The following is a 26,204-nucleotide window of genomic DNA, read 5'->3' as shown; positions in this document are numbered from 1 at the left end:
AACCCTTACAAGCAGCTATAGCGCATTTACATCTACAACTAAAATTGTTTAGTATTCACGTGACTATTTACCCCTGAAAATTATTTTCTTTTCCTCCCAACGAGGAGGCGCTCACAAGAGGCTTTAGACGAAAACGCAGAGTTTGCTGCCAGTTTAGTTTCGAGCTGCGATTCATTGCAGGAGAGTACTCGTTAGTGAAGATGGGCGAATCAGCTGCTAGTGTGATGCTGAAATTAGCTGCGATGAAAGCTGCAAAGAAGCAGCAAAAGAAAGACGCACCTGCTATCACTGATGAATCTGTGAAGAAAGAAGTGGATGGTAAAAAGAAGCGGAAGGCTATGAGCTCTGCTGACGATGTGATGGAACAATTGAAGAAGATGAAAGAGGATAAGAGACGTGGTGGCGATAAGGGAAAAGTTGGTGAATTGAGGATTATAAGTCCAGAAGAAGAAGATTTCGACGACGATAATGATGACGATGACGACGACGATGACGATGACGATGACGATACTGAGTCTGAAAACGATGATTCACAGAGCGATGAAAGTGAATTCAATGGATTTGATGATGAAGTATCAAGCACTCTACCATATATAGAAAGAAACAAAAAATCAGCTATCAATGATTCCAAAGTCTCTGAGGAAGAAGACGATTTGCCGATCGTGATTCGATTTGATGGTACAAGGTCTGAACAAGTAGCGAGACCTAGTTCTAAAGAAAAAAGGAATTTCATGGTACGTATTGTGGTTTTACAGGAGCACTTCTTTTCTTTAATTTACTGGATAATGCTTGAAACTGACATACTCATGTCGCAGTCACAAAATGTCCCGAAATCAGAGCTCGCCCTCGAGAAAAAAGCAAAACTACTCAGCAAATCAAAATCCAACGGCAGCGGTAAGACCGATGACGACGAGGAGCTGAATATAAAGCACGACGTTGCTCTGCAACGCCTGATAACCGAATCGCATATCCTTTCAGAAGCACATAAACACGGCGGTCTAAGCTCGGACGGCACAAGACTTAATTTCGACCCTATTGGTAAAACTAGATTAAAGACACTTGATGCGCGAATTGACAGTTTGGCTATAAAAAGTAGCGCCGATCATGGACGACAAAAACAGGATTATTACTCATTGAACCCGCAAAGTTTACAAGAAAAGCAAACAGAGCGCTTCAACAAAGGTAAAATGCCAATGAAGATGCGCAAAGGAATTATGCAAAAGCAACAGGAACGGAAGACAAAGTACGAAAGCGACGCAAAGGAAGCTGGAATCGTATTACCTGTTGCTGCGAGAGTTTCAAAGAGTACACAGAAGAGAGATCGGGGATTGAAAATTGCTAGCGTGGGACACTTCACAAAGAAAGGTCTTACACTCAGTAAACGTGATGTGTCGAGTGTTTTGGGTAGATCGAGAGGTCGTCGATAGGGGTGGAAATGTACATTATTTTACGATAAAAATCGATTAGTTTAGCATCTTGAGAGATGGATGAAAAATAAAATTTCATTAACGAATCTGGAAACAGAAACATACAAAAAAAGCAAGTTTCTTAAAATCCTAACACTGCTATACAAATAAATAATGCTTTCGGCATAGTTAACACGCTCGCATAGATGGTCAACGAAATATCTTCCTAAATCAATTGCAAGTTCTTCCGCTGACAAAAGAAACAGAACAAAATTAGAACCTCGAAAAAGACAAACTATATCTGCAATATCATTAAGACTACATAATATTCCGAACAAAGATTAAACTCATTCATAAACATTTACTCCTCGTCCTCATGTCCCTATAATCACCCAATCAGAATAATTCCGTACTAATGTCATTCAAATACAGATCAATAACTTACGTGCTCAAAGAGGTAGTTGGCGGCAACCTCTTCGTTCTTGTCGCAGGCAAAGTAAGCCTGAATGACAACCTGTCTATGAAATCCAAGATTGCAAAGCTATGCAAATACAGTAAGTAAATATCACCACAAACCAGCGGAACAAATCAAATAGTACATACCCTATCAATAGCGGCCGACTCCTCGGCAGTGACCTCAATCTGGTATCCACCTCTCTCGGCACCCTCCTCCTCTCCACCCTCAGTCAAAAGTCGGACAAATCCATCAGGGTTAGATTGTATAAGCGACGCAAGCTGTGGGTTAGACTGAGCAACCTGCTGCAATATCGGCTCCAAAAGCTGAGGCTGCTGGCGAATCAAATCTCGCAACTGCTGGAATTGACTGCTATTTCGCAAGAAATCGAGACTTGCAGCGCCACCAGTAGCAGGTTCCGGATTGGATCGCTGCTGAGATGCTTGCGCTGCGGCTTCAAACAGATTCAACCCAGCAGAGGAATCTGTGGGAGCAACGGGCGAGGCAACAGCGGCCGCGGGACTGGAAGCATCCGTGGCAGGCGCGCCAGCTGCGGCCTGAGGAGTTTCTCGAACCAAATAGTCAGGAATCCCCTAATTTAATGAATCGTTAGCGCTCTAATACTCAAAACCACAACTTCAAAGAAGGATCATACTCCAAGAAGGTACTCGACAGCACGATCGGGGTTGTTAAATGCGGCACGCATCGCCCGCTCGATTTCCTCACGCTCGTAGCCCATCTCCATCATATTCGCTACAGCAGCCTCACGAGCACTTCCAGTAGCTACATAAATTGACATTAGCAGCTAGTCTTACTCTTCAATTGGAAACAAAATGTTCACGTACAGAAAGCCGATGGATCGTTGAAAGCAGGTGACGGAGTAGCCGCCTCAGCGGGAGTAGCAGCCGGTGCGGCAGCCGGTGCAGCAGCAGGCGCAGCTGGGGGAGGAGTCAAAGGAGCCTGAGCAGGCGCAGCTGGAGTAGAAACTGGGACTGGGGCAGGAGTCGAAGGGACAGGTTTCCGCTAAGGTGTTTGGAATCAGCATATTCTCTCGATGTATCTTAATTTAACAAATATTTACTCACCTTGCTAACCATACATACGATAAAATCGGTCTCTTTGATATTGTACGACTCGACAGTTCGTTCGTCTACTAATGTCTTGCCTATTATGCGCAGATATCGTGTCAGCAAGAATACTTGTCTATTAGCATTCTCAGACTGATCTGAGATGAAGACACACCCGAATAGATAAGCATCTGTAAGTTTGCTTCCCAGCCTTTCTGCTCTTGAATGATTTTCTTAACAGAAGCAATCTAAGGAAAGAATTAGCCGGCTGTATAAGACTCGCGTTACTCACGTTTGATCCAGCAGGTCATAGAACTCCTTTCAATAGCCACAAGAACAAGCCAACAGAGAAAACCAAATATTGATAATTGATATTAATATCGGGTTTTAATCGGAGTCACTATGCCAATAACCTACTGGCTACGAGCAACACGCTTGATTAGCAAAACCATGCACGTACCGTGTCGGTCGGCTCAACATCGACAGTCCACTTCTGGCGCTTTATATCTCTCAAAGTTAACTGCATTCTGTCCTTCAATTAGATGAATCGTAATATTGTAAAAATTGTATTGTCGTGAACTGATGAGCTGCGAAATGCTTTTATTTCTTTTTCAATACCAATATGATTTGGGATTCGATCGGTGGATTTGAAAAAAGAAGCGTGGAGACTAGAAGCTTGGGAGATCAAGTTTGTAAATACGCTGCGGGTCTTGTGTTATTTCTTCGTGTGTGCAGCTCCGATAGTTACTACTGCTCTATCTCGCTTGCCAGCAGAGATTTGAGTTATTACGACGGTTACTGGAGTTATTAAGATCAATCAAATATATTGGTGCAGTCTTTAGTGATGGAGTATCACAAAATTCCCAACTTGCGATTCTTTGACCGCTGCTCTAGACATTTCCAATATATTCGATAACAATGAGGAAGCACTCGCTGCCTGCTGATATTGCTCCACGGATATCACTGACGGATTATTTTGATTCGAGAGACTCAAATGGTCATCTTTTACAGTTAAAATGTGTCACATCATTGAGAAGCGTCTACGTAAAGGTGCTAAGTCCATGCGCGGACCCCTTGATTCTGACATAGAGATTTGGCATTGGTATTATTTGCTCATGACCTGCTATGCTCTCTCGCTCTGTGTCAATCAATATTGTGAGCACTGTCTGCGCGTTTCTTTTGCTGAGAATCGGTCATGGGACAATAAGGTGCGATTCCGAATCATTAGGCAAATAATACTTTCACTACACAGATGTATTTAGTCGTCATGAACGCTTCTTTCTCTGCGTAATCGCCTTTTAATTAAAGTAGCGTTTATATAATAATCTGTAACGAGTCCATAAAAATTTTTCGAAATTCACAGTAATATATATATATGTGCGCCCTCTAGTCATGGCAGCTTCCGTTAAAATCAGAAATCTGCGCACACGCGCCAACTTCGCGGCTTGGGGTCTTTTGGCTTTTAAAAAGTATTGTGTGTACTCCCCATCAAGCCAGCCTAGCGATTGCATTTCCAAACTGTAAGTCTATTATTATTTTACAGGATATTATCTCATTAACTAACACTCCTTGTCCTCGTAAAAGCTTTGCGTATTCTTTTCTTCGGACCCTTTACCTGAGCAAGGCACCTCATTCTTCATAGACAAGGATAGCCAGCGCGTCAATAGAGTACCCCAGCGCCACATAATCGCGAACGCTTCGAAATGATATACACAGATTCATCGAGCGACGACGAGACATTAGCAGGCAAAGTAAATAGCGAAACAAGTAAATTGCCAATCCAAGACGATGCAAATAACCTACCTTCTCGGTCTTCATCTGAGCACCCCTCGCCGCTGGCCAGTGAATCGAAATCGATCTCGGCGTCTCCAATGGAGTACGACGAGATAAAATCAGAGAGAGAATTGAGCTCTGAGTCAGTCAATAGTCAAAATGGCGCTATAGTTGCGAAATCTGGCAAGAGAGCAAAACAGCCGCCGCGGCCTCCGTCGCTATTCACTGTCTTGCCGTCAAAAACGGAAGAGGCAAAGATCTTGTTTGAGGAGTTGAGCGAATGCACTTACGGAAATAAGTATCTTGGAGACGCGGGACAGGAAGAGATAATGACATGCGATTGTCGAGAATCTTGGGGTACGCAACATTTTTTTCCGGCTTACGTGCCCTCAATTACAGAGGAAATTCTTACTAAAAATGATAACTAGACGGAACGAAAAATACTGCATGTGGCGAGTTTTCAGATTGTATCAACCGTATGACATCAATGGAATGCGTAGACAACGAATGCAATTGCGGTGACGAATGCGAAAACCAACGGTTTCAGCGAAAGGAGTACGCAAATATTGACATCATTAAGACAGATATGAAAGGTTATGGTATGCGCGCATGCTCCGACATTCGACAAGGCACTTTTATTTATGAATATATCGGAGAAGTCATCGACGAGGGCCGGTTTCGGAAACGGATGCAGCAATATGATGAGCAAGGTATAAAACATTTTTATTTTATGATGTTACAGAAAGGCGAGTTTGTGGATGCTACGCAAAAGGGCTGCCTGGCGCGATTTTGTAACCATTCATGCAATCCAAACTGTTTTGTCGATAAATGGGTGGTAAAAAACAAGCTCAAAATGGGAATCTTTGCCAAACGGGACATAGTTCAAGGCGAGGAGATCACTTTTGACTATAATGTCGATAGATACGGAGCTCAGGCGCAGCCGTGCTACTGTGGAGAACCAAATTGTATAGGATTCATTGGCGGTAAGACACAGACAGAGTCAGCGTCGAAACTGCCACAAGCACTAGCTGACGCACTCGGCTTGAGCGACGGCGAAGATGACTGGGCTACCGTCGCACCGAAACGTAAGAGGAAGCCAAAGGCAGGTGAAGATGACGAAGAGTATGTGTCAACATTGCCTACTCGTGCAGTCAAGGAAGAAGGCGTTTCCAAGATTATGAGTTCATTGCTGCAATGCAAGGAAAAGTGGCTTGTCAGTAAATTACTTATGCGTATTCACATGAGCGAGGATCAGGGAGTTCAGCGTCGGGTGATGCAAATGCATGGATATCAGATTCTTGGCACATTGCTGCGCGACTGGAAAAACGAAAATGATATAATAATCATCGTTCTTGAAATCCTATCACGATGGCCGCGAATGACTCGTAACAAAATTTCAAGCTCAAAGATTGAAAACACGGTTCAGGAATTATCTAAGAGCGAGCATGAGCAGATAAAAAACCTTGCTAGCGAATTAGTTGCTGCATGGCAGAGTCTTGAGATGGCGTATCGGATTCCTAGGCGCGAGAGACCAGTCAAGGTTGAAAAGAAAGTCGACGCCACGACAGCTTCGAATTCTCCTGCTCCAGATACGGAAGCAAAGACTCCTGTGCCGGACAAGACGCCAAAGTCTGACAAGAATTTGAAGAAGCAGCAATTGAAGAGAAAAGAGTCAAAAAACGAACACACTGCATCACCTTCCGTTCCAAACGGGCCCCGCAATTCAAGCAAGCCATTTCGCCCGCCCACTTCACGCAATGACTCTGTCCGCCAGCAACCTAATTCCGGTCCTAAACTTCCTCCGAATTGGGCCGCGGCTGAAGATCCGATAACCAAAAAGTCGTACTACTACAATAAAGTCGATAATCGGACGCAGTGGGATCCACCGACAGCCGAAGAGCCAGTAGTCCCTCCAGCCCCGCTTGCTACTGCGCAATCGCAGCCCGAAAAGCTTGACCTACAAAAGATCATTGATGAGGCGAATAAAAAGCTTGCTGAGCGTGCTAAGGAAGACGATAGTAAACGAGAAAAAGAGACCAAGGAAGAAAAAACAAACGGCCATCGTCGTCATAAAGAGCATCACAATACTTCAAAGGGGAAGAAGAAAGATGTTAACGAAGTATCGGTCGAAGTCAAACTTACAAAAACTTTTGCAAAGTACGTCCCCAATATAGTTGCTCGATATGAGAAGGATGTCGGTCACGAACGCGTTAAAAAATACTCGAAGGAAATCACCAAGATCCTAGTTGAGAAAGAAATGCGACCTGGGCATACGGTGAAGAACTTGAATGAGCTTTCGGATGAGAAAAAGAAGAAGATCAAGACCTTTATCAAGACTTATATGGATAAAATCATTGCTCGGAAGAACGAAAAGGCATGATGCGCAAAATAGATAGGTGTATAGTTATAATGATGTAAATTACTAATGTAGAGCACTATGTACAGCAACTTTAATGTGTGGATTTGATTAAAATATTAACACGCAGTTCCCAATTGCAAAGCAGAATAAAAATGATTAATTAAACAGTAACTATCTTCATACTTTTTCTAATCGTGCAGACCCATACAACCATGATTCACCCAGAATACAAGTTTATAATTTACAAATTAAATCTCCATGCCGGCTCACTACTCCGTACAATTATTACCCTTATATTTTCTAATCTCTGCCTCCTCCTCAGCCGTCAAATCGGCAGCCGCGCTCCGCGCAGCCGCCTCCGCCTCGGCGATCTCTCTAGCGGCGTGCTGTTGCTTCCACTGCGCCTCGCGACTCATAGGGTCGCCCAACCATCTCCGGATTCCAGACGACATACCAGCGGCTACAATACTAAAGCCAACCATTCCAAACATGACCATGTTGGATTTCTTGTATCCGTCGGCGACATCTGCTTCCCAGCCCGAGTAAAGTGCGTAGGTTGTCGTAATTGAACCCAGGTTTCCGAGACCGGAGACGACGGCCGTGGCAACAGCGGTTCCAACTTCGCCATGGCGCGGCTGGAAGATCTCTGCGGTCCAGGTCATGCAAATGGGGACAGTGGGACCTAAACCGAGACCAGTGATTAAGAGACCAACATAGCGGGGCCAATCGTGATGAGCGTAGGTTGTGACAACAAGACCAGTCATGATTACAAGACACGGCACTGAGAAGAACACAGCGCGATGGTTATGAAATTTGTCCGAAATGGAGGTGACGATTAAGATTCCAATCAGATCGCAAATCCAAATCGGAGCCGAGAGAAGAGAGAGGTCGACAGAAGACCACTTGGGATTAATTGATCTAATGATGATGGTTGCAAAATTCTGAAGACCAATTCCGGTGCCGACAACTCCAAAATACATAAGAACAAGCGGGTAAAGTCGGACATCGATAATAACTTTAAGAAAGTCACGCATTGTCCATTTCTGAGCGACATAAGTGGACTTCATGTCTTCGAAATGAAGCTTAAGGTCCTCGTCGTTCAAAACAGGTCTCTGCTTTGGCAGCAGTCTTCCCCAGCCAGTGCGAGGACGCTTGTAAAGCAACGGACGATCAGGCAGCCACCAGAGCAAGGAGATACCGAGAACAATAGCCACCAAACCGTAGATAAGAAACATCCACGCAAATCCAGGAAGACCGCGGTCCATATTCATGAATTGGAAACCCGCAGAGACGAGACCGACAACAGCAGCTGAGATCTGGGCGGCGGTGTAGTAAAATCCAATGCGCTGCGCACAACGATGAGGAGGGTACCACATGGTGAGGTAGTAAGCCATGCCAGGCCAAAGACCAGCGGTCATGATGCCAAGAATAAGACGAAGGAAGATAAAGCTCCAGGCGGACTTCATGGCAGCCATGCAAGCACCTACAATACCGATACAGGTAACAGTACGAGCAATCCACGCATGAGGCGCGACTGCGGTCATAACCAAATTGAACGGCAAATCAAAAACAACATATCCAACGTAGTACAAAGCCAAGCCAAGAGATGTGTCATGCGAGGTCAAGTGCAGATACTGGATAATTGTGTCGCCTTCGGAAGAGTTCATAGTCAGAGCCAAACTGACGTTGGAACGAATCGCGGACGTGAGAAAATAAAGACACCAGAGACCTGAAAAGAGCAATCAGCAAATTTTAGCTCAACTATCCAGCATTAGCCTAGACAAAAACATACCTGGAATAATGCGCAGGTCGAGCTTGCGGTAGATTCTGTTCATGATCTGTGGGTCAGGCGGTTGGATATCCTCCAAAGTCTCGTTCTCACGCATCGCAAATGCAACGTTTTCAGCCTCGCCGCGAATGTGTGTTGGATGCAAGTATTTTTCCTGCGAGTTGTCCATTGTAGAGAAGAGAGTATTAGCGCCTGTGTCGATCCAAAAAAATATTGAGCGAGTAGCGAGAGAAAATGCAGAACAGGGGCTTATTATAAGCAGTTTTGGGCTGGTTGAGAAAATTTGGATGCCGACAATTAAGGTGTTGGGTGAGGAAAATTGAATTTCCCCAAACTCTAGATGACAGCAAGACTAATACAGAAGCAAAAAAGCCCAAGTGCACCGGCGAGTGGTCGGCGTCTATCAGACTGCCGAAGCTCCAGAGAGTAGTCTATCTAAGTTTGCACACACGATTCTTGAGGATACGACTGGGAGATGCCCGGAGCATTCTCACTCTGCCGGAAACACGATGGTGGGGAACGTGGGGTTTTCGTTCTTCCCTGGCCGACCAGTATCTCTTCCTTCGCACGCTGCTGTTTGCCGACTCTTCTTCATTCTACTCTACGCATCGCAAGATTCAGTTGGTATATTGGCATATACCCTAAAAACACTGACTCAACCAGTACTCTTCTGCGCTCCGCCGTCGGCCTGACTTCGTTGAGCTGTTGCATCAAGACTCATCAACATTTATCCGTGCTGACATATCCCATCGCGGGTATTGTACCATTGTACCCATAATGGAGCCGGGCCCTATTCCCCACCCCCTCCGTTGCCTGTAGACAAGACGAATAGATAAGGTACGCATTTAGAAATCATCTCTCACGACCGCAACCTGCATTCATACTCAGAACCTTAATGATTTTACTTCTTTGCTCTGAGTAATTCTATTTAGCAAATATTATTCATTCTTCTATCAAAGCGGCACAAAATTAATTAAAACACAGCTAAGCAGCATAGCAAGTCCGGATAACCTAGATCCGCAACATACAGCAATTCCCCCCACAGCAATCTCATCGTCTTCAACAACTGCTCCTCAGTCTTTTAAATCAACGCCATACTCCTTCATGACTTCAGCCACGCGAAGTCCTTTTGTATCGGCTATCTATCTTAAACCCTATGTTAGCTTTCATGACAGTTCAGTTGTTGATTTTTCGTAGCACACAAAGTTTCTTGCCATCCCCAACAGACCGAGCCCGATATCTCGAATAGCGTTATAACCCTTCAACAAATCAATGTGTCGCTTGACAGTCTGCCCCGCGTTTGGGTTCCTAAAATGGGAGCAGCCCAACAGTTAGTCTAATCTGCCAGAATTCATAATTTGTTCTCCAGTCATTTCAGAAATACTTCAATTGCTTGCTTGCCTCCTCGCATTCTGACTCCAGTTTCTCCTTGAGTTCCATCTTCTTCGCGATCCGTGCACGTATCGCGTCCTCCTAAATTACATTTAATTAGCCATTCAGCCAGTCCACATATTAACCACGGTCTCCCCGCCCCCCCCCCCCCTCCCCCTCTCACATTTTCTCCACAAACTAACGATCGTTCACGCACCCACCTTGGCCTCAAGGGCAGTAACAGGATCGATTGGCTTCACGTCACTATCGCGCTCGACCGACTCTTCGATCTTAACTTTCTTTTTTGCCGGTACCTCTCCGTCGTCATTAAGCGCACGTGCAACTCCAGACCCAATCGTTGGCAGCGAATTAAATGGATCAAAAACTTTTGGCAGGCGGCTCGCAGCCGCTACATCGGCATCAATGTCACTTTGTAGAGTAGTTTCACCATCAAATACCATATCCTCAAGTGAAATATCTTGCTTTTCGGTAGACGGAGAACCCGATTGTGGAGTGACATCACAGTCCTCTTGAGACACATTGGAGCCAGCAATGACTTCGTAAGCGACCGGTCCATGAGCATCTGCATCATCCACATCTGTAGGTATCTCGGCCTCAACAGCGTTCTCTGCAGCAGCTACAGTAGCAGCAGTAGCAGTAGTATTTGCGTCAAGCACAATTTCCTCCGAATTGGTATCAGCGCCCTCTTGCTCAGCTTCGTCAATCGAATCTTTGACAGACTCCTCAGTAGCAGGCACTTCGATCGAATCCACAAAAACATCAATCGGCTCATTAGCCTCATCGTTTCTAGCAGCTAAGGGCTCCTCCACATCGCCGCATTGAGTAGCTAGAGCAATAGATTCGGATCCTAACGGTTCAGGTGACTGTGAGGCCTCGATTTCTAAGGTCGCAGGCAATTCAGCCTCATCCGATCCCATATCGGATTCCTTATCGCCGGTTTCTTTGTTCTCTTCATCTTCCAAATCGCTCGCGTCCTTCGCGTCTTCGCCAGCTGCGGTGTCGAGTATAGCGTCAGTCTTAGGGGTATCACGCTCAGCACTCATCGACTTTTCATCAGCGGCAGCGGCGGTCAATCGCAAAGCAACAGAAGCCACAGATTCAAAGTGGTCTGTTATGACTTCAGCAGCGTCAACAGCAACAGTAAAATCCTTTTTTTCGGCAGGAACAGAGATCTCATCAGCAGCTTGCAAGTTCTCTGTAACACTCACTTCCTCCCGATCATCTTCTCCAGAAGGAGTTGCAGCAGGAGTAGGCTCCTCAGGCTTCTGCGTAAAGGCAGCTTCAAAAATCTCAGCGGCTTCGCCCTCGGTTATATTTTGAAGGAGTTGAGAGACAGTATCTGGTCCGGTGTTCGCATGCGCAAGATCAGATTCGGGGGAGGCCGGTGAGATTGAAGGAGAAATAGGAGCTGCAGCTGGCTGACCATCGGTACGATCCATATTATCCATTTTGGTTTTCTCAATCGATGTTAAGTACGTACGTAGAAATAGGAGAGAGAACAAAAACGAAAACACGTCGAGAGAGGGGAAACGAAGACACGTCGAGAGAGGAGGGACGCACATACGCGTAAATAAATGGCTGGGCTTGTGCACCGCCACGCACCGCCACAAAAATCAGCTTCTGAATAATCTGAACGTTCTGACAAGGTCTGCTACTTCTTCCTGTACTGCTACAGCCCATCCTGCCTGGTTCCTGCTTAATGGCTTTGCAGTCGTTCGATCCAGTAACGTCGGCGAACTTGCTGAGGCAAGCCAATTTCCCTCGCTCCGGTGAACCCAATGACGCGAATCTGGTTGCGTATGCTGAACGCACAGTGCAGTCCTGGCTTAAACGCGGTCAAAATGACAGCGTGACCGCGCGAGCCCTCGCGGATTTTTTATACAAAGCTGCTACAAAAACTTATCACTGCCAACCCATTTTACGATGTTTAATGATCGTATTGGCTGCACTGGGGAACTACACAGACGCGGAGCGCGCACTGAAAACGTACCTCGAATTAGCTGATAAAGGCAGAATAATGTCGATGAAAGGCTCTTCGTTTGTTGATGTCGACGACGTAATTGCGACGCTACGCACCGCAACCGAAGGTGTTTTTATGCTAGTGCGTCACGTTCGTGATTCAGACAAGGCACATCGTCAAGCAGATGCACTGAAAGAATGGATAGGGATTGCTGTTGCCCAGTTTAGCGCCAGTTCAGCATCTAAGGAAAAGGAGGACGATCCCGATATTGTGGAATCAATATCAGCGGGATGGACTGCTTATGGGTCTGCTTACGCTTTAGCAGCCCGTCACGCACTCAACGCCAAAGACCGAAACGAAAAAGCTGCAATCGCCAACGCTGCGTTCGAAAGCGCACGCTCATATTACTCGTCTTGTGCAGATACACACTACGAGCATGCATTGCTACGTGCTGAACTATTTAGAGATCTTGATGGTGCTCAGGAAATTGCACGAATTGCTCTTACCCTAGATGCTGAACATCTTGGAGCCGCGCATATACTTGCTCTAGCTCTCTCAGCACGTCCTGATACACTTGCGGAAGCCAAAGAGGTGTGCCAACTTGCTGTACGCGATGCGAAGGATGAGGAGTCTTTGAGACGGCGCATGTCTCTCCCTGAAAAACGTCTTGCGTTGCAATTGCGCATGACTGATATTGCTCTCACCGAAGCAATTGACGGTGTGCAAGCTGCTCTGGAACAAGTCTCAGACAGCTTATTTGCGAGCTACAATGATCTCTTTACATGGGACGAGGATACTGTTGAGTCGCAGATACACGAAGCGTCAACATCAGCTATTTCCGTCCCACGGACACCGGAGAAGAAGCGGAACTCTATCGTGCCTACAGCTGCACCTCCCACAATTCAGGTTACTTCCAGAAATAGTGCCTATATGAACGGCAACTCATCTGAAAGCGACTTTGAAGAAGATTCAGAAGATGATGCGCCTTTGCCAGTGAGCTCAGATAAGCTCGAAAAACTGCCTCAAGAACTCCTGTCGACTGCTACATCGTTACCAGCAGAGATGCTGTCCGAAATTCGCAGGACACCTCCAAGACCACGCAGTCTAATGTCTAAACGTAGTTTGATGATCCCTCGGTCGCTTAGGCGACGACTGTCTGATGTCTCTCTTTCTTCTCGTAAATCGGCGAGATCGATAGCACGCGTTCCGATTACAGCGGCTGCGATCATTGAAAAAAACAAGGGCGGAGCTAACCGAGTTTTACGGAATAGTTTGAGTGTTGATGATGCAGAACTAAAAACAATTAGTATGCAGTGTCTGCGTGATATTTGGCTTCTTGTTGCAGGTCTTTTCCGCCGCTGCGGTCGCTGGTCTGAAAGTGCTACGGCAATAACCGAGGCTACACAACTCGGTGGTGCCAAGGAAGATACGTTTGCAGAGGTTCGTATTTGATTTGTTATTTATGCAGTAGCAAGCGTAATGCTAACTTATAAACAGCGTGGATTTTTAATGCATGCACAACAACAATCGCACGAGGCTTTAGAAGCCTTTGAGGCGGCTCTCACAGTTTCTATCGATTACATTCCTGCCATTGTTGGTCTTTCAAGTGTATTGCTCTCACTACCGGATTTTGAGCAGCCTATGGCACGCGACCGTGCTCTGGTCTTACTCGAGACGGCATCCAATCTGAGTGGATGGGATTCGCCAGAGGTGTGGCTGCTACTCGGACAAGGTTATGAGAGTATTGGAAATGTTGATAGAGTAAGAGAGGCTTATTGGCGGGCAGTGACGCTTGAGGAATCTCGGCCTGTTCGCAAATGGAGGAGCGCATGGCTGTGGGAAACAGCCCAATACGATTACGAGTAGAGGACAACAGCATTTGAATTATGTCTTTATATATTTTTTTAATTAATTTGTGTATTATTTCCACCTATGCAATGTATCCGCTCATTTTAGAACGATGCGAGCGTTCGCATGAATGCTCCTCGATCAAGGTAGTCATCGGCAAGTTGGTAAAAACTCTCGGTGTGAGCCTCCCAGTATGGATTTAAAGTTTCCCTGTCTTTAGGACCGCGAGTACTAAGGCTTCCATAGGCGAACAGCGCCAGATACATTGACAGGTTGTTTTGACGGCTGCCTAAATTAAAAATCGGTTTCAATCATCTTATTTTACTTGTCAGGATCATCAAGTACATGAAAAGAATGCCAAAAGAGATCTCGACATTTTTTTGCTGGGTACTAGTGTTCAGGAGACAGCTAACAGATTTTCGGACAGCCTCTTCTCGGACAGCTTGTGTAAATGCACCTCCAAATTGAGGCCGTTAAAGCGCTAATCCCGGCTATTTTAGATTGTTTTATTTTAGTCTGAATTTTACGAAATCATGCAGAGAATTTCCATATTGGGCCGCTGGCATGAACGAGGGTTAGCGCAGCCTCGAAGCTGCAATTCAGATGATCCTTTTTAGGGGATCCATATATAAAAACTAGTAATGCCTGCAATGTTTCTGTCTTCTGTCCTCTGTTATCAAACTTGCTTTGATTCACTCTGACTACTTGCTATGCGTCCAATTTTCTTTGCTGTTGCAGCTGTCGCAGCTGCCGCGTCCGTCTCAGCGCACACGTCGCACAGACGCTCGTTCATCGACTCTCTCCTCCCGCGCGATATCGTCTACAGCCCGGACACCTCCTGTGGTGGAGACAATAACTACACGTGCCCAGATAGTGGCTGCTGCTCTGTGAGCGGTTGGTGCGGAACTACCGTCGCCTACTGCGGTGATGGTTGTCAAACAGAATTTGGCGTCTGTGCTGGTTCCGGCGGCTTCGCGGGTACTGTTTCCCCAGATAACAGCTGTGGTGGCACCAATGGCTACATCTGTGAAACTGGAATGTGCTGCTCTCAGAGTGGCTGGTGTGGTTCGAGTTCAGACTACTGTGGAACAGGATGCCAGTCCGATTATGGTACTTGCGGTACCAACTCTACAGGCACCAGTTCTGCTATCGGATCTAGTCCCACCGGTGGTACGAGCCCAGACGGCACTTGCGGACCCGATTACAATGATTACGTTTGCCCGTCTGGTGAATGCTGCTCGCCGTCAGGATACTGCGGTACGACTGCTAATTATTGCACCTCGCCAGATTGTTTGTTGGGATATGGCACTTGCGACGCCGACACTATCCCCGCGGGCCAGAATACTTCGAGTGTAGTTCGTACCCTTTTTGGTGATGTTCCGTATGGACAGCTGATTGACGATTGTCATGATGGTGGGCATATCGCGCTAACCTGTATGTTAAGCTTTGAATTGCCCTACTAGAAATATCATACTAATGTAGCTAATAGTTGACGACGGTCCTTACTCTTACACCAGCGACCTTTTGGATCTTTTGGCAAATAATTCTGTTAAAGTGACATTTTTCATCACCGGAAACAACCTTGGCAAGGGCGAGATCGACCTTTACTGGGCAGATGTAATTGCCAAAGCCTACGCTGGTGGCCATCAGATTGCTTCGCATTCTTGGTCGCATCCTAATTTTGACACTTTTGAGCCATATCAGATGAGAGATGAGCTTTACAAAAACGAGATTGCAATTAACAGTATTATTGGCAAGTTTCCAACCTATTTCAGACCGCCTTACTCTGCTTGCTCAGACGCGTGCTTGGAAGTCCTGACGGAACTGGGTTATCATGGTGTCTTGTTTGATCTTGATACTGAAGACTATCTTCATACGACCGCCAACCTGATTCAGCAAAGTAAGGATATTGTTACAGATACAATGACGGGCCTCGAAGTATCAGACACAGATATGCTTGCCATCGCTCATGACATTCATTGGCAAACAGTGTACAATTTTACTAGTTTTATGATCGACTATATTCATGGATTGGGTTATGAGTGTGAGTATCATTATATATAATTTTGCTGATTTATATTGCTGACGCATATTTTTGCAGTCGTTACCGTGGGAGAGTGTCTCGGCGATCCTGAAGAGAATTGGTATCGTTCATTTAGCGATGGAGTGATCTCGTCTTCGTCGATTCAATCTACGTTGTCTACATCCGTTGTGTCGTCACCTCCTTCGTCTTCTACTTCATTTTCTTCACCTCCTTCGTCTTCCACTTCTTTTTCTGCTTCGTCTTCCACTTCCTTTTCTTCACCTCCTTCGTCTTCCACTTCCTTTTCTGCTTCGGCAGCCACTTCTTTTGAAACCTCGTCTTCGACCCTTATATCCTCGTCTGCCAGCTTCACGTCCCTATCTTCTGGATCGACATCGGTATCACTCTCATCCTCCTCCTCCTCCTCGTCGATCCGCGTCTCTTCTTCCTCCTCGATACGTGTCTCTTCTTCCTCTATTCCGATCACTTCAGCTAGGGCTACATCAACTAGATTGGCATCTAGGACTTCGACTATACAGGTAACTCCTTCTTCCTGATTTGTTTCTCCCATCATTCATCCCTTTCCCTTCTCACTTACACTTCTTTTCTTTCCTCAGACTTCCACTCATCCATGGTGGTGGTGGTGGTCGTTGTAAATGGCGCCTCACCACAAGGCGATGAGTTGCACTCCCCTCGCATAATCTCTCTGCGTCATCATCACTATTATAATCTAGACAGTTGTTTTCTACATTGACTGACACTGTGCAGTGGTCTTATAGCACGAGTATAGCAACGTTCGCATCTGTTTATACTGTAACTCCGTGTATCGGAACTACTATCCATAAGTTTAAGATACCTTCCGATTATTCTTTATCGTCAGCAACTTCAAAAATTAAACATACGTCAGCAGTTTCATCAATTACGACTTTTGTTACATGTAGTAGTTGTAGTGACAATTTGGGAACAGTTCATGTTACGAGTACGGTATACGTGTGTCCGACACCAACTATCGTACCTTGCGACTGAAATTCATGTTATCTTATGCTATTATGTGTTATGATTTATATTTTGTTTTTATAGCTCTTTATTTAATGAACTTGCTTGTAATTAGAAGCGCAGTGCACAATGATGAGTAAGAACACGCAATGAGCCTTCTCAGGTCATCTATTCTTTTCATTAATTAAAATACAACCGTACTGGAGAAACAAAAAAATACCAACATAGTAACAAACACAGTAGGAGAGACAGAATGAAACGGCACTCGATAATAAAATGATCTCTTTCATAGCTCTCCTACTTGGTAGATAACATCACGATCATCTTCCACCAATCCTCGCACACGACAATACACGAATTCCGAGAGCATTAAGCAATGCGAATGCATGCTTACCTATCCTCGGCCCATTCATTTTCTCTACGAATCTGAGCCTCTTCTTCAGGTGTGAAATCCATCTGGATATTGAACTGGCGGCGGATTTCCTCGGGAGATTTTCCTTTAATCATGTTTGCAACAGTCTTGCAGCCGACTTCAAGGAGAGCTTTGATGTCGAGGTAATTTGCCGCCTGAGTGAGATTACAAGAATGCGGGTTAGAAGATGCAGAAATGATAGATGAATAACAGCGAACTTACAAGGATGATTTCAAAAAGCATTTCCTGATCAACTTGCATGAATTTCTGATCCCATTCGTCAATATCAGTTGATTTCTTGCGAGAGTCATTGTCATCTTCGCTGACGGGAGCAGGGTCCGATTTGTGGTGCTCGCACCATTCCAAGACCTTCTTCAAAACGTTGGCGGTAACCTGGATACCTCGTTAGAATTGAAATGTAATGCATTAGATAGACAACTCAGAAAAATTAAAGGAAACCTACGTTTGGGATGGGGATTTCAGTTGAGGAGTCCCCGACATCTGTGTGAAATGTGTAAGAGGCAAGTGATATTGGTTGCTAACGAACGATAAGATAGATACCCTCGATCATGTTTTTGATCAAAATTGACCGCTCAGCCACATCCTTTTCTATGAGAGCAAAGTTAGACATGCAATCAAAAGAATATTATAGCAATATAGCGGCTTGCTATGCGCATACGATGTGTAATTGCACGGTCGACAGTCGCAGATCAAGCGCAATACAGCACGTGCAAATATATAAGCACAAAAGACGGAGAAGCATACCGACTGAAAAAGTCTCGCCATCAGACGAGATAAGCTTGACCATTATCTAAACTAGCGCTAGTGTTGGAGCAGCTCTCTCTTCAGAAAGAAATTTAAAGATGGCGTGGATTAAAAGCACGATCTTCCTGTACACGTTTAGGCAGTTAATATTCCAGAGCCGAGTCCACTTGTTAAAGGAAGGAGTCTACCAATAGCAAAACACGCGTTCAGAATCACAATATTACTGTGATATCCAAGGCGGATATACGTGTCGCCAAATTAGCCCGCTCAGCTCAAGCGGGATCTGGCACGCCGTACCTCTCACTCAACGCTTAACCAATCAGTATATGAAATTTAGTCACATAGCTTAATTGCACTTATACCCCAAAATCATCCTATTCAACTGATCAATGGTTGGCTTTCGCTCGCAATTACCTCGGCGGTTTCTATCGGTGTCCGATGCCCTCGCGAAACATTTATAAACTTTAAATTTCAGCAATGGTACCTACTCTGTTGGTCGTCTGGATCGGAAATTTGCAGAGAGAAAATTCCTCAGACAATTGCAGCATATATCTCATACGTATTACAGTATAAACCGCTCACAAGTTCAATTTCTAGAGATGCAAAAGTACGACGTAGGAGCCGGAGAGGACCAGAATGCTATGCTTAGGGCGGGTCTTAGCGCTAACTTTAACGGAGCACTATCAGTAGCGGCACATACGGCGAGCTCAACATTGAAACATCAGTTGTTGGCTCTACTGTGTTTTCTCTGCATTGTCATACGATGAGATATGGCGCATTTATCATAAAAATACCGCTTGCTCAAAGTTGGAAATGCCTACGAAGAAGAACGTGAGACTGCATAGGCGCTACCGATCCACTCTTGTCTCGGTACGAGGCACGGGTACGCCATAAACCTTCGAGAGCTCACTTCACGCAGAGCCACAACCACCTAAATCATCCGCTTCCGCTTTTCTCCAAAGCCAGCAACCTCGTCGACCAAAAGAGATATGGTCGGCCCACGAAGTAAGCGGAAACCTTTTCGTGCAAGTAATCCGCCAATCGCTCTGCCATTGTCTGAGGCTCCTCCGTCGTCCTCAACTCGCCAAAGTATTGCCGACAAAACTCGTTAGTGTCCCACTTTCTCGTCTACGCAGCTCCGACAGCGACCTTTGTCTCTTACTGACTTCCTCTCTCTATCTAGGTGAGAATTTCGTTCATTCAGATCAGCATGGTGCTATTGAGCGACGTCAGGCGCAGCTTTCTCAGCTGTACTCTGCCTATGCGGAGCGCATTATAGAACAGATTACGAACCGAGTCACCAAACAATATGACACGCTTATAGGTGCTCAAGGTAGCAGCAAAAAAGGAGACGACTTTGATACTTCTTTGCTTGACACCTTTCTTATTCCTTTGCGTCAATCACTTACTCGCAAGTTGACTATAGCAGAAAGGCGACGAGCACTTGACTGTCACCGTATTAAACGAGAGACAGTGGGGCAGCGAGAGGCTCTTCATCGACGGTTTCTATGGCAGCGGAGTGAGCTACAGCAAGACCTGATTACCAAAACTGCAGCAAGGATTGAAGCACTAGAACACGAACGGTTACTGAGCGAGACTGCTGCTAGTAAATCTAGTCAGGATGTCGATATTGTGGTTGGGAAATGGTTTGTGGATAGTGAAGGACGCCAGTTCGAGATTGGAAAAAGCACAGCATATGACGACACGTATCCACGCAAAAGAGCTAGAACTGCATCCTGGGAGATTTCGATTCTAAGCTTAGACTCAGAGGAGGTTGAGAATGATTTAGAACTACTCAGACGACCTGCAAGTGACTTGACGCCGGCGCCAGAGCCAATGTCAAAGCTCTCTCCTATATCTGACGAATCATCAGACTCTGGGGAGTCTATTGGGATTGACAATGGTGACTCTATACTGGGTCATATCGTTGATGGGTTACTTAACGCGCACGCACTCAGAAAACGCCAGTTGGATCCATCCGGTGAAGCAATGTATAATTTATTTGCCGCTGCGGTTGAGGTTGAATTGGGCGAAAGAGCGGAACCGGGTGCTGCTATTGCTTTCTCACCAGTCGCAGTAAACAAGGAATCTTCTGCTCACGAGCGCTTTTTTCAGGTTTACCCATCCCCAGTATCTCAGTCAGATTCACAACATCAACAGGCCCCGCAAGTGCAGCAACCTCTGCATTATCCTCTACAGCGGCAAGAGTTCTCCCCTCCACAGCCTGCACAGGCTCAAGTACCTGATTCAATAGTATCACATTCTATACATCAGATATATCCAGCGATAATGCGCTCTCAGTACCCGGCTCCATCGACGCAACCTGAGCCTCATCAACAGTACGGCGCTCAGTCGCCATATCAATCCGCTCCACCGCTACCCTCGTATGCACAGTATCGACAGGAGCAGTCAACTCAGCAGCAGCAGCAAACGCAGCAGCGAAGCTACCAGTCAGGCTATACTGTACCAGCTCATTTGCCTGCACCTCCTAGTCTGACTTCGGGGTATGTTACGCCGCAGCATTCAACTTCACCTATTCCTTCACAAATGGAGCAGATGACACCGCAAAACCTTACCGCTCCTACACAGCTATATCCACCTCAGGCACATTTGCAGTATGGTCCGCCTCATCCGAGTATGCTGCAATATCCAATGGCTGCCCCTGCATCGCCGCCACCACCTTCTGCTCCTGCTGGACCAGGTTCAGCTTCTGCCTCGATGCAAGCTTCGGGGCCTCCACATAATGTGCATTACATGAACGGAGGTTACCATCAATATCCAGAGGAGCAGCAGAGATATGCTTCTCCTCCGGCAGTTAGCTCATCTCAGCAACAATATCAACAACTTCCATATAGTCAGCAGCAGCAATATTATCATCCTGCTCCGCCGGGTCAATATCAGCCAGCAACAACACTACCACTACCACTACCACCTCCCCCTCCTCCTCCGCCGCCGGAATCGCCGTACTATGCTCTGCAGACACCCCATCAGTATTACGAAGTAAGTTTTTTTTTGTTGTGCATAAAGTCAAGCGGCGCGATTCTAATGGTTTTATATAGCCGCCACATCCACCTCGGCATATTAAGCAAGAAACAGCTCCTCCTGTGAGGTACCAACCTCTACCGCCTCCTTCATATGTCCCAATGCAACCGCAAGGATACATGGACATGCCTCCACAGCAGTCACAACCACTACCGCCTCCCCCTGCTGAGCAACATCATCATCATCCGTATCAGATTTCAGATCAAAATGGCCACTACTCTCAGCGGCCATTCCAACAGCAACTTCTGGTTCCGTCACCATATTATTCCCCGCGACAAGAATCGCAACAATATCAGCAGACTGCTCCGTCTTCTCATCCTCATCCGCCTCCACCTTCCGCCCCGACCTCGTCTAATATCTTTCAGCCACCGCCACCGCCTCCATCACCTTCGTCTTCTCCATTCCCTCTTCATTCAGACCCATACTCGCTATCACAGGCATTCCCAAGTTTTGCCGACTACAGACAACGCAGTGATCGGCCTGATTACTCATTGTACAGCAGTAGCAGCACGCACGCGGCAAAATTATCGAGTGACAATGATGATTCGGGACGAGGAATAACCACTAATCTTAGCCGATCACTGAAAAGACGGCGCAGTAATGCGCTGAAAAATCAGAGCACTAAGAGATGAGTCTGGTGATTTTGGTGGGTGAGAATGTATTTGTGCTATATTAGTGTATTTTAGGAGTGATTCTTTTTCTGTATTTTGTAATTGAATGGGCGCAATTGGAGATTTTTCTTTTATTTTAAAGCAGATTGGCAGCCGCCTAATTAACCAATTCACCTGAGGAAGACAGTAGTGATGATGTTAACGCTCCCAGGTGCTACGTAATGCTTGATGAAAGATTTTTCTCGTTTTCAATGTTTTCAAAGCTGAGAACATTATAAGCAAGTAAAATAATTCTCAGTCAGACTAACCTCACTCGCTGCAACGATAATAATACAGAATAGGAAAATTTTGACTTTCCTTGATCAAGGTGAAAGCGTACATAATCTTGATCTTGCCATCAACGTTGGCGTTGAAGAAGACTATAACCTTTACATCAGCACTCCGTTCTCTAACCTGATTGTTCCTCTGTGCTCCTGCTCGTGGTGCTGCAGTCGATATCTAGGCAACTTGGTGACATACCGCAAGACGTGCCGGAAGTTCCCTTTCTCTTGGACAATAAAAAGACTAGGAAATTATTTGAGTAATTTATTCATATCAAAGAATTGGAGAAAAAGAAAGATTTTAGCATTGTGGCTGTACTTTGATGATCGTTGAGCTGATGATAGTAGTAACTGCTATTGATGACGACCCTTGGCGAGCAAAAGAGAGGATGCCTGGATGTAGAGGCTTCCAGCCAAAGCAGAATAAAACCTGAATGAGAACAGCGGCAAGTCAAAGAAAGCAGCCAAAGAATTATATAAATCACAGCTTTGCAATGCATATTTAATTTGTTAACTCAGCCGCCGCATCCGACCAAACAAGCAAAATCTCTGGTACCAGCTCCGGAACGACGCGGCTGATCAACGCGAGATCGAAATGCTGCAGTCTGCGTGTGCAGCGGACAGTGTATAGTCTAGCTGACTAGCTACAGTCAGCGCATCGGATTCTACGTAATCTATCTTTTTTGGGAGGACTTCTTTAGAAACAGTCGGCATTCATAGCAGTCGGCAGACCACATCATTTGCCGAGAACAGGGAAAAGGCATTGCGTTCCTGTTAATCAAAAATATAGTTTGAACTCTAATCTTAAACTATGAAATGGTACCGACACACTGTGGCTTGAAGTGTACCCCCATTCACTAGCCGTAACGTGGTTTGCACAGCCGTCCGCTCGCTGAAGACAGCAGAGGACGTCTGCAGTAAGTATTATAGAGACTGTAATAAAAGAAGGAGCCGGGACAAATGATACTTATTCTACTCCTACTGACTCTTGTACTTCAAGCTGCCGTATCTGCGAACAGGTACCGGAACACACCGCATACCTTTAGCCAACCAGCCCTGTTCTCGCCGCTGACTATCCTGCAGGCTAAGTTTAGCAAATGATGCAGCCACTGCGTTCTCGACGACCATGCATAGGCATGAGTATCGTCCGCACTAGTTTTATAGCTGCGATTGCAACATGCGTTGAGGTGTGATATAAAGGATACACGTTTAGAGATCAGGGGCATCTCTGTACACAAGCTTTAGGTCGGCAAAACCAAGAGCCAATAGTAGACATGGACCTACAAACGTAAAAAACCAGACATTTTAATTGCAAGACTCTCAAATACTTTTTGTCTAGGCTCCTAAATCTGTTGGGAATTTGCAGCTTATTTTCTTGGTACAATCGTCCAAACTCCTAGTCCCGGGCGATTCTGCATAATTACTGCGAGTACTTTATCCCATAGCCCCAACTCTGTATCAACCTCTTCTCTCCCGTCTACCGCCTCTATACGTTTGTAATATCGCGCCTCTTCGTAATCTACTCCAATATCATCCATGTTGATATGTCTCGCAAAACTGTAGTCAAGGTGTAGATGGAATGGCAGCGAGCTGTTGTCAAGGAATCTGTAGAGTCCGCTAGATGACAGCGGCGCGACGAGCATTATATCTTTATCTGGATGTTTGCTCTGATCGCTCACAATCATTGCAATCAGCTCCTGCACAATCTCTTCATCGGAACCCATCATGTCCCATATTCTTACGCCAGTGAAGCTCTTGGATTCCGCAACTAATTCCCGAATCACCGCAATATCGTCAACTCCTCCGCGATGCAGAAATCCAACTTGATCAGAATTTCGACCAAGAAGCCATTCAGGTGGTGAATATGTCCGCCACCATACTACATCACTTGTATGCACAAGACGAGGTCCAACATGTACAGCCTGTGTAGTCACCACGCCGCCTTGGTGATATACACCAAACAGCATTGCAAGTGCAAGATTAAATCCTGCAAATACAGTAAAAAGGACACGCCTCCTGACAGAATGATGCAATAAAATATTAGGGAATTTTGCCGTAGTAAGCAATAATGGAACGGCAGGAAGCAAAAATCGCGCTTCTTGGTGCCCAAATATCGAGAGGATTGCCGTTCCAGAGACAGCCGACAAAAATGGTATTGAGAGTTGAGGCCGCAAAAATAGCAGATATGGTCCCAAAAGCTGCGGCAGGTTTATCAGAACGTGTGTATAGCGAGGATGAAGACCGTGCTTGGCTAAATTGTCGGTGTTGGAGTTGTATAGAAAATTGTTTAGCGGCGTTATTACCATCGCCGTCGATCCGTAGTAGCGAGTGTCGATGTAAATAGCTATAGCGGCCGATAGAATCGCAGATGCGGCAATTAAAGCTATCGATCCAGGACTAATCCAATTATTAGCAAGATCATTCAAATGAAAAAAAAATCATACGTACTATTTGAGAAATTGTGGGATAAGGTAGAGTAATGGCAGGATTAGAAATGCGGGGAAAGTGATACGATTAAAAACACCTAGCGAGACAAGTCCGCCTAATAATACGCATGACCAAAAATGAGAAGAGTGCTGAACTAGTAGTTAGTTTTGAAATTCCTGAATTGAATCCTATAAAAAGCTCAGACGTACCCCAAAATTGCGGCTCGATATTCGTTTGATTAGAACTAAGGCCCAAGCCAGCACAACAGTTTCTACCGAATTTGAAAACGAATGCGTCTGAAATGTCCAAGTAACGTAGGAGCTAGCTACAAAAAGGAGATAGTGTGCGCGGACTTTCTGGGTGATGCCTAATTCTTGCAGAGCCCAATCCTCTGCTTTGGAGTTAGCTACAATTACACCCTATGCAAAATGTAACCAGCGGAATCATACCTAGCGAGAAGGAGACAACAAAGAAGAATATTCGAAGACAATAGTAAACCAAATAAGCGCTAACATCGGCTGCATCAATAAAGTGAGAATTGTGTTGTCTGGAAATATTATACAATTGCAATGTAAACATACGACCTTTAAACCAGCGAATAATCGTCATTGGAATACCATATGCAAGCCATATAGGCACGATACTTCTAATTGGATTTTCACTAGTAAATTCCCATGTTTTCGTTGTCTTCCAGCCAAAGATATCGCCTGCAAGGTTTACAGTTATTAGACGGCGCGACGAGTAGGATGCAATGAGGATGCAAAGACGAACATACCTGCGAGTACTTCGGGACCCTGGAAGTGCTCATCTGGGTGAATATAAGAAGGAGAAAGTGTAAAGTAGAGCCTGATTAGCAGAAAGGCTAAGTACGTTAGTCGCCAGGACATGGTGTAGATCTGTGGGTGCGAGTTGATTTGAGAATCTTGATATGCAGTAGAGTAGTGCGTGAGAAGAACACAACCACCAGGATGCCAAAATCGCAGGCAGAAAAATTTAATAACGTATAAGAAACTAGCTGTAGGCACGAATCCCCGGGAAATACATCTTTCGAACTCTCGAGAACGAGGAGTTCAGTTTGCGAGCGAGCGAGCACATCGTTGGGGTTCAGCAAGCGAGCGAGACGTACATGTCTCGCGGACTGGGCTAGGGTTCTCTAGCCTAGGCCAAAATTGGCTCGAGTGATGATAATTCAAATATTTTGTGGAATGGTGCAACTTTATGGCTAATGACTAGATTTTTTCTATTAATTATTATGTGCTAACTAAGGCCTAGTTGCGAGTCGAGGTTTAAAATTAATATTTAAGGGACAATTGCCCGAGCATGCAAGACGAAGCCAGACTGATAGCGGGCAATTCACGCAGACTACGACATTATTCGCCGCAATTCTAATGTCTCTGGTTTTGATCGCAGATTGACCGCGGTCTGTCTATTTGACGAAGTCGATTAATCGCAGGTAGTATTATCGATTAGCACTGTTTGGTGAACGCGGTGCTACTCCCCAACACAGATCTGACTGTATAGGCCCTGGTACTGCTGCGGCGAGTCTTGTCTCCTTCTGTG

At 45.6% G+C, this 26,204-nt stretch overlaps 12 protein-coding genes across 12 annotated transcripts; 5 read left to right on the top strand and 7 right to left on the bottom strand.

Annotated features, from left to right (window-relative positions):
- The first annotated feature begins 52 nt into the window (after positions 1 to 52).
- On the top strand, positions 53 to 1,539 carry V2V93DRAFT_368068 (uncharacterized protein). Its single transcript, XM_066909713.1, has 2 exons — positions 53 to 734; positions 816 to 1,539. Exons 1-2 carry the CDS (start codon positions 201 to 203, stop codon positions 1,425 to 1,427), a joined length of 1,146 nt encoding a protein of 381 aa, XP_066766699.1. The 5' UTR covers positions 53 to 200; the 3' UTR covers positions 1,428 to 1,539.
- V2V93DRAFT_368065 (XPC-binding domain-containing protein) lies at positions 1,485 to 3,575 on the bottom strand. Its single transcript, XM_066909712.1, has 8 exons — positions 3,388 to 3,575; positions 3,103 to 3,175; positions 2,946 to 3,025; positions 2,706 to 2,883; positions 2,516 to 2,643; positions 2,010 to 2,453; positions 1,852 to 1,947; positions 1,485 to 1,788 (listed from the first exon to the last, which is right to left on the bottom strand). The coding sequence occupies exons 1-8, from the start codon at positions 3,451 to 3,453 to the stop codon at positions 1,768 to 1,770; spliced, it is 1,086 nt and encodes a 361-aa protein (XP_066766698.1). The 5' UTR covers positions 3,454 to 3,575; the 3' UTR covers positions 1,485 to 1,767.
- An 801-nt stretch (positions 3,576 to 4,376) lies between these two features.
- Positions 4,377 to 7,227, top strand: V2V93DRAFT_368061 (uncharacterized protein). The gene is made up of 3 exons (XM_066909711.1): positions 4,377 to 4,447; positions 4,512 to 5,057; positions 5,129 to 7,227. The coding sequence occupies exons 2-3, from the start codon at positions 4,631 to 4,633 to the stop codon at positions 7,078 to 7,080; spliced, it is 2,379 nt and encodes a 792-aa protein (XP_066766697.1). The 5' UTR covers positions 4,377 to 4,447; positions 4,512 to 4,630; the 3' UTR covers positions 7,081 to 7,227.
- On the bottom strand, positions 7,205 to 9,170 carry V2V93DRAFT_207036 (major facilitator superfamily domain-containing protein). The gene is made up of 2 exons (XM_066907007.1): positions 8,852 to 9,170; positions 7,205 to 8,788 (listed from the first exon to the last, which is right to left on the bottom strand). The coding sequence occupies exons 1-2, from the start codon at positions 9,015 to 9,017 to the stop codon at positions 7,329 to 7,331; spliced, it is 1,626 nt and encodes a 541-aa protein (XP_066766696.1). The 5' UTR covers positions 9,018 to 9,170; the 3' UTR covers positions 7,205 to 7,328.
- Positions 9,171 to 9,770: 600 nt separating this feature from the next.
- V2V93DRAFT_368056 (DNA repair protein) lies at positions 9,771 to 10,369 on the bottom strand. Its single transcript, XM_066909710.1, has 3 exons — positions 10,233 to 10,369; positions 10,063 to 10,156; positions 9,771 to 9,990 (listed from the first exon to the last, which is right to left on the bottom strand). The coding sequence occupies exons 1-3, from the start codon at positions 10,286 to 10,288 to the stop codon at positions 9,922 to 9,924; spliced, it is 219 nt and encodes a 72-aa protein (XP_066766695.1). The 5' UTR covers positions 10,289 to 10,369; the 3' UTR covers positions 9,771 to 9,921.
- A 39-nt stretch (positions 10,370 to 10,408) lies between these two features.
- V2V93DRAFT_368051 (uncharacterized protein) lies at positions 10,409 to 11,775 on the bottom strand (the record flags this gene model as incomplete). The annotated part of the gene is made up of 1 exon (XM_066909709.1): positions 10,409 to 11,775. A coding segment is annotated over exon 1 (1,178 nt), but the record flags the coding sequence as incomplete, so codon positions are not given.
- On the top strand, positions 11,625 to 14,145 carry V2V93DRAFT_368050 (uncharacterized protein). Its single transcript, XM_066909708.1, has 2 exons — positions 11,625 to 13,640; positions 13,698 to 14,145. The coding sequence occupies exons 1-2, from the start codon at positions 11,940 to 11,942 to the stop codon at positions 14,064 to 14,066; spliced, it is 2,070 nt and encodes a 689-aa protein (XP_066766693.1). The 5' UTR covers positions 11,625 to 11,939; the 3' UTR covers positions 14,067 to 14,145.
- Positions 14,146 to 14,292: 147 nt separating this feature from the next.
- On the top strand, positions 14,293 to 16,610 carry V2V93DRAFT_368049 (uncharacterized protein). The gene is made up of 2 exons (XM_066909707.1): positions 14,293 to 15,482; positions 15,538 to 16,610. Exons 1-2 carry the CDS (start codon positions 14,759 to 14,761, stop codon positions 16,110 to 16,112), a joined length of 1,299 nt encoding a protein of 432 aa, XP_066766692.1. The 5' UTR covers positions 14,293 to 14,758; the 3' UTR covers positions 16,113 to 16,610.
- On the bottom strand, positions 16,235 to 16,642 carry V2V93DRAFT_358315 (uncharacterized protein; the record flags this gene model as incomplete). Its single annotated transcript, XM_066908055.1, has 1 exon — positions 16,235 to 16,642. The coding sequence occupies one exon, from the start codon at positions 16,640 to 16,642 to the stop codon at positions 16,235 to 16,237; it is 408 nt and encodes a 135-aa protein (XP_066766691.1).
- A 495-nt stretch (positions 16,643 to 17,137) lies between these two features.
- Positions 17,138 to 18,426, bottom strand: V2V93DRAFT_368042 (E3 ubiquitin ligase SCF complex, Skp subunit). Its single transcript, XM_066909706.1, has 5 exons — positions 18,245 to 18,426; positions 18,041 to 18,088; positions 17,943 to 17,980; positions 17,702 to 17,872; positions 17,138 to 17,634 (listed from the first exon to the last, which is right to left on the bottom strand). The coding sequence occupies exons 1-5, from the start codon at positions 18,285 to 18,287 to the stop codon at positions 17,458 to 17,460; spliced, it is 477 nt and encodes a 158-aa protein (XP_066766690.1). The 5' UTR covers positions 18,288 to 18,426; the 3' UTR covers positions 17,138 to 17,457.
- A 528-nt stretch (positions 18,427 to 18,954) lies between these two features.
- Positions 18,955 to 22,180, top strand: V2V93DRAFT_368039 (uncharacterized protein). The gene is made up of 3 exons (XM_066909705.1): positions 18,955 to 19,351; positions 19,428 to 21,244; positions 21,304 to 22,180. The coding sequence occupies exons 1-3, from the start codon at positions 19,234 to 19,236 to the stop codon at positions 21,916 to 21,918; spliced, it is 2,550 nt and encodes an 849-aa protein (XP_066766689.1). The 5' UTR covers positions 18,955 to 19,233; the 3' UTR covers positions 21,919 to 22,180.
- A 1,404-nt stretch (positions 22,181 to 23,584) lies between these two features.
- On the bottom strand, positions 23,585 to 25,531 carry V2V93DRAFT_379660 (Alg9-like mannosyltransferase family-domain-containing protein; the record flags this gene model as incomplete). The annotated part of the gene is made up of 6 exons (XM_066912019.1): positions 23,585 to 24,614; positions 24,666 to 24,793; positions 24,854 to 25,035; positions 25,094 to 25,162; positions 25,226 to 25,351; positions 25,420 to 25,531. The coding sequence occupies 6 exons, from the start codon at positions 25,529 to 25,531 to the stop codon at positions 23,585 to 23,587; spliced, it is 1,647 nt and encodes a 548-aa protein (XP_066766688.1).
- Between the last annotated feature and the right edge of the window lie 673 nt (positions 25,532 to 26,204).

This window comes from Kockiozyma suomiensis (genome assembly GCF_038497685.1).
Source record: "Kockiozyma suomiensis strain NRRL Y-17356 unplaced genomic scaffold V2V93scaffold_5, whole genome shotgun sequence".
Taxonomy (NCBI): domain Eukaryota; kingdom Fungi; phylum Ascomycota; class Lipomycetes; order Lipomycetales; family Lipomycetaceae; genus Kockiozyma; species Kockiozyma suomiensis.
This window is presented reverse-complemented; position numbering and strand designations above follow the sequence as displayed.

What these genes read in the sequence shown, in the direction of transcription:
- V2V93DRAFT_368056 (XM_066909710.1), bottom strand. Translation starts at nt 10,288, where the DNA reads ATGGAACTCAAGGAGAAACTGGAGTCAGAATGCGAGGAGGCAAGCAAG. An exon ending in GAGGCAAGCAAGCAATTGAA is followed by an intron (nt 10,157 to 10,232) that starts GTATTTCTGAAA and finishes CTCCCATTTTAG; the next exon opens with GAACCCAAACGCGGGGCAGA. An exon ending in GGCTCGGTCTGTTGGGGATG is followed by an intron (nt 9,991 to 10,062) that starts GCAAGAAACTTT and finishes GGTTTAAGATAG; the next exon opens with ATAGCCGATACAAAAGGACT.
- V2V93DRAFT_207036 (XM_066907007.1), bottom strand. Translation starts at nt 9,017, where the DNA reads ATGGACAACTCGCAGGAAAAATACTTGCATCCAACACACATTCGCGGC. An exon ending in CGACCTGCGCATTATTCCAG is followed by an intron (nt 8,789 to 8,851) that starts GTATGTTTTTGT and finishes TGCTCTTTTCAG; the next exon opens with GTCTCTGGTGTCTTTATTTT.
- V2V93DRAFT_368049 (XM_066909707.1), top strand. Translation starts at nt 14,759, where the DNA reads ATGCGTCCAATTTTCTTTGCTGTTGCAGCTGTCGCAGCTGCCGCGTCC. An exon ending in TGGGCATATCGCGCTAACCT is followed by an intron (nt 15,483 to 15,537) that starts GTATGTTAAGCT and finishes TGTAGCTAATAG; the next exon opens with TTGACGACGGTCCTTACTCT.
- V2V93DRAFT_368039 (XM_066909705.1), top strand. Translation starts at nt 19,234, where the DNA reads ATGGTCGGCCCACGAAGTAAGCGGAAACCTTTTCGTGCAAGTAATCCG. An exon ending in AAGTATTGCCGACAAAACTC is followed by an intron (nt 19,352 to 19,427) that starts GTTAGTGTCCCA and finishes CTCTCTATCTAG; the next exon opens with GTGAGAATTTCGTTCATTCA. An exon ending in CACCCCATCAGTATTACGAA is followed by an intron (nt 21,245 to 21,303) that starts GTAAGTTTTTTT and finishes GGTTTTATATAG; the next exon opens with CCGCCACATCCACCTCGGCA.
- V2V93DRAFT_368065 (XM_066909712.1), bottom strand. Translation starts at nt 3,453, where the DNA reads ATGCAGTTAACTTTGAGAGATATAAAGCGCCAGAAGTGGACTGTCGAT. An exon ending in ATGTTGAGCCGACCGACACG is followed by an intron (nt 3,176 to 3,387) that starts GTACGTGCATGG and finishes TTCTTTCCTTAG; the next exon opens with ATTGCTTCTGTTAAGAAAAT. An exon ending in ACAGATGCTTATCTATTCGG is followed by an intron (nt 3,026 to 3,102) that starts GTGTGTCTTCAT and finishes TGCGCATAATAG; the next exon opens with GCAAGACATTAGTAGACGAA.
- V2V93DRAFT_368068 (XM_066909713.1), top strand. Translation starts at nt 201, where the DNA reads ATGGGCGAATCAGCTGCTAGTGTGATGCTGAAATTAGCTGCGATGAAA. An exon ending in AAGAAAAAAGGAATTTCATG is followed by an intron (nt 735 to 815) that starts GTACGTATTGTG and finishes CTCATGTCGCAG; the next exon opens with TCACAAAATGTCCCGAAATC.
- V2V93DRAFT_368042 (XM_066909706.1), bottom strand. Translation starts at nt 18,287, where the DNA reads ATGGTCAAGCTTATCTCGTCTGATGGCGAGACTTTTTCAGTCG. An exon ending in TGGCGAGACTTTTTCAGTCG is followed by an intron (nt 18,089 to 18,244) that starts GTATGCTTCTCC and finishes TTGCTCTCATAG; the next exon opens with AAAAGGATGTGGCTGAGCGG. An exon ending in CTGAAATCCCCATCCCAAAC is followed by an intron (nt 17,873 to 17,942) that starts GTAGGTTTCCTT and finishes CGAGGTATCCAG; the next exon opens with GTTACCGCCAACGTTTTGAA.
- V2V93DRAFT_368061 (XM_066909711.1), top strand. Translation starts at nt 4,631, where the DNA reads ATGATATACACAGATTCATCGAGCGACGACGAGACATTAGCAGGCAAA. An exon ending in CGATTGTCGAGAATCTTGGG is followed by an intron (nt 5,058 to 5,128) that starts GTACGCAACATT and finishes AATGATAACTAG; the next exon opens with ACGGAACGAAAAATACTGCA.
- V2V93DRAFT_368050 (XM_066909708.1), top strand. Translation starts at nt 11,940, where the DNA reads ATGGCTTTGCAGTCGTTCGATCCAGTAACGTCGGCGAACTTGCTGAGG. An exon ending in AGGAAGATACGTTTGCAGAG is followed by an intron (nt 13,641 to 13,697) that starts GTTCGTATTTGA and finishes ACTTATAAACAG; the next exon opens with CGTGGATTTTTAATGCATGC.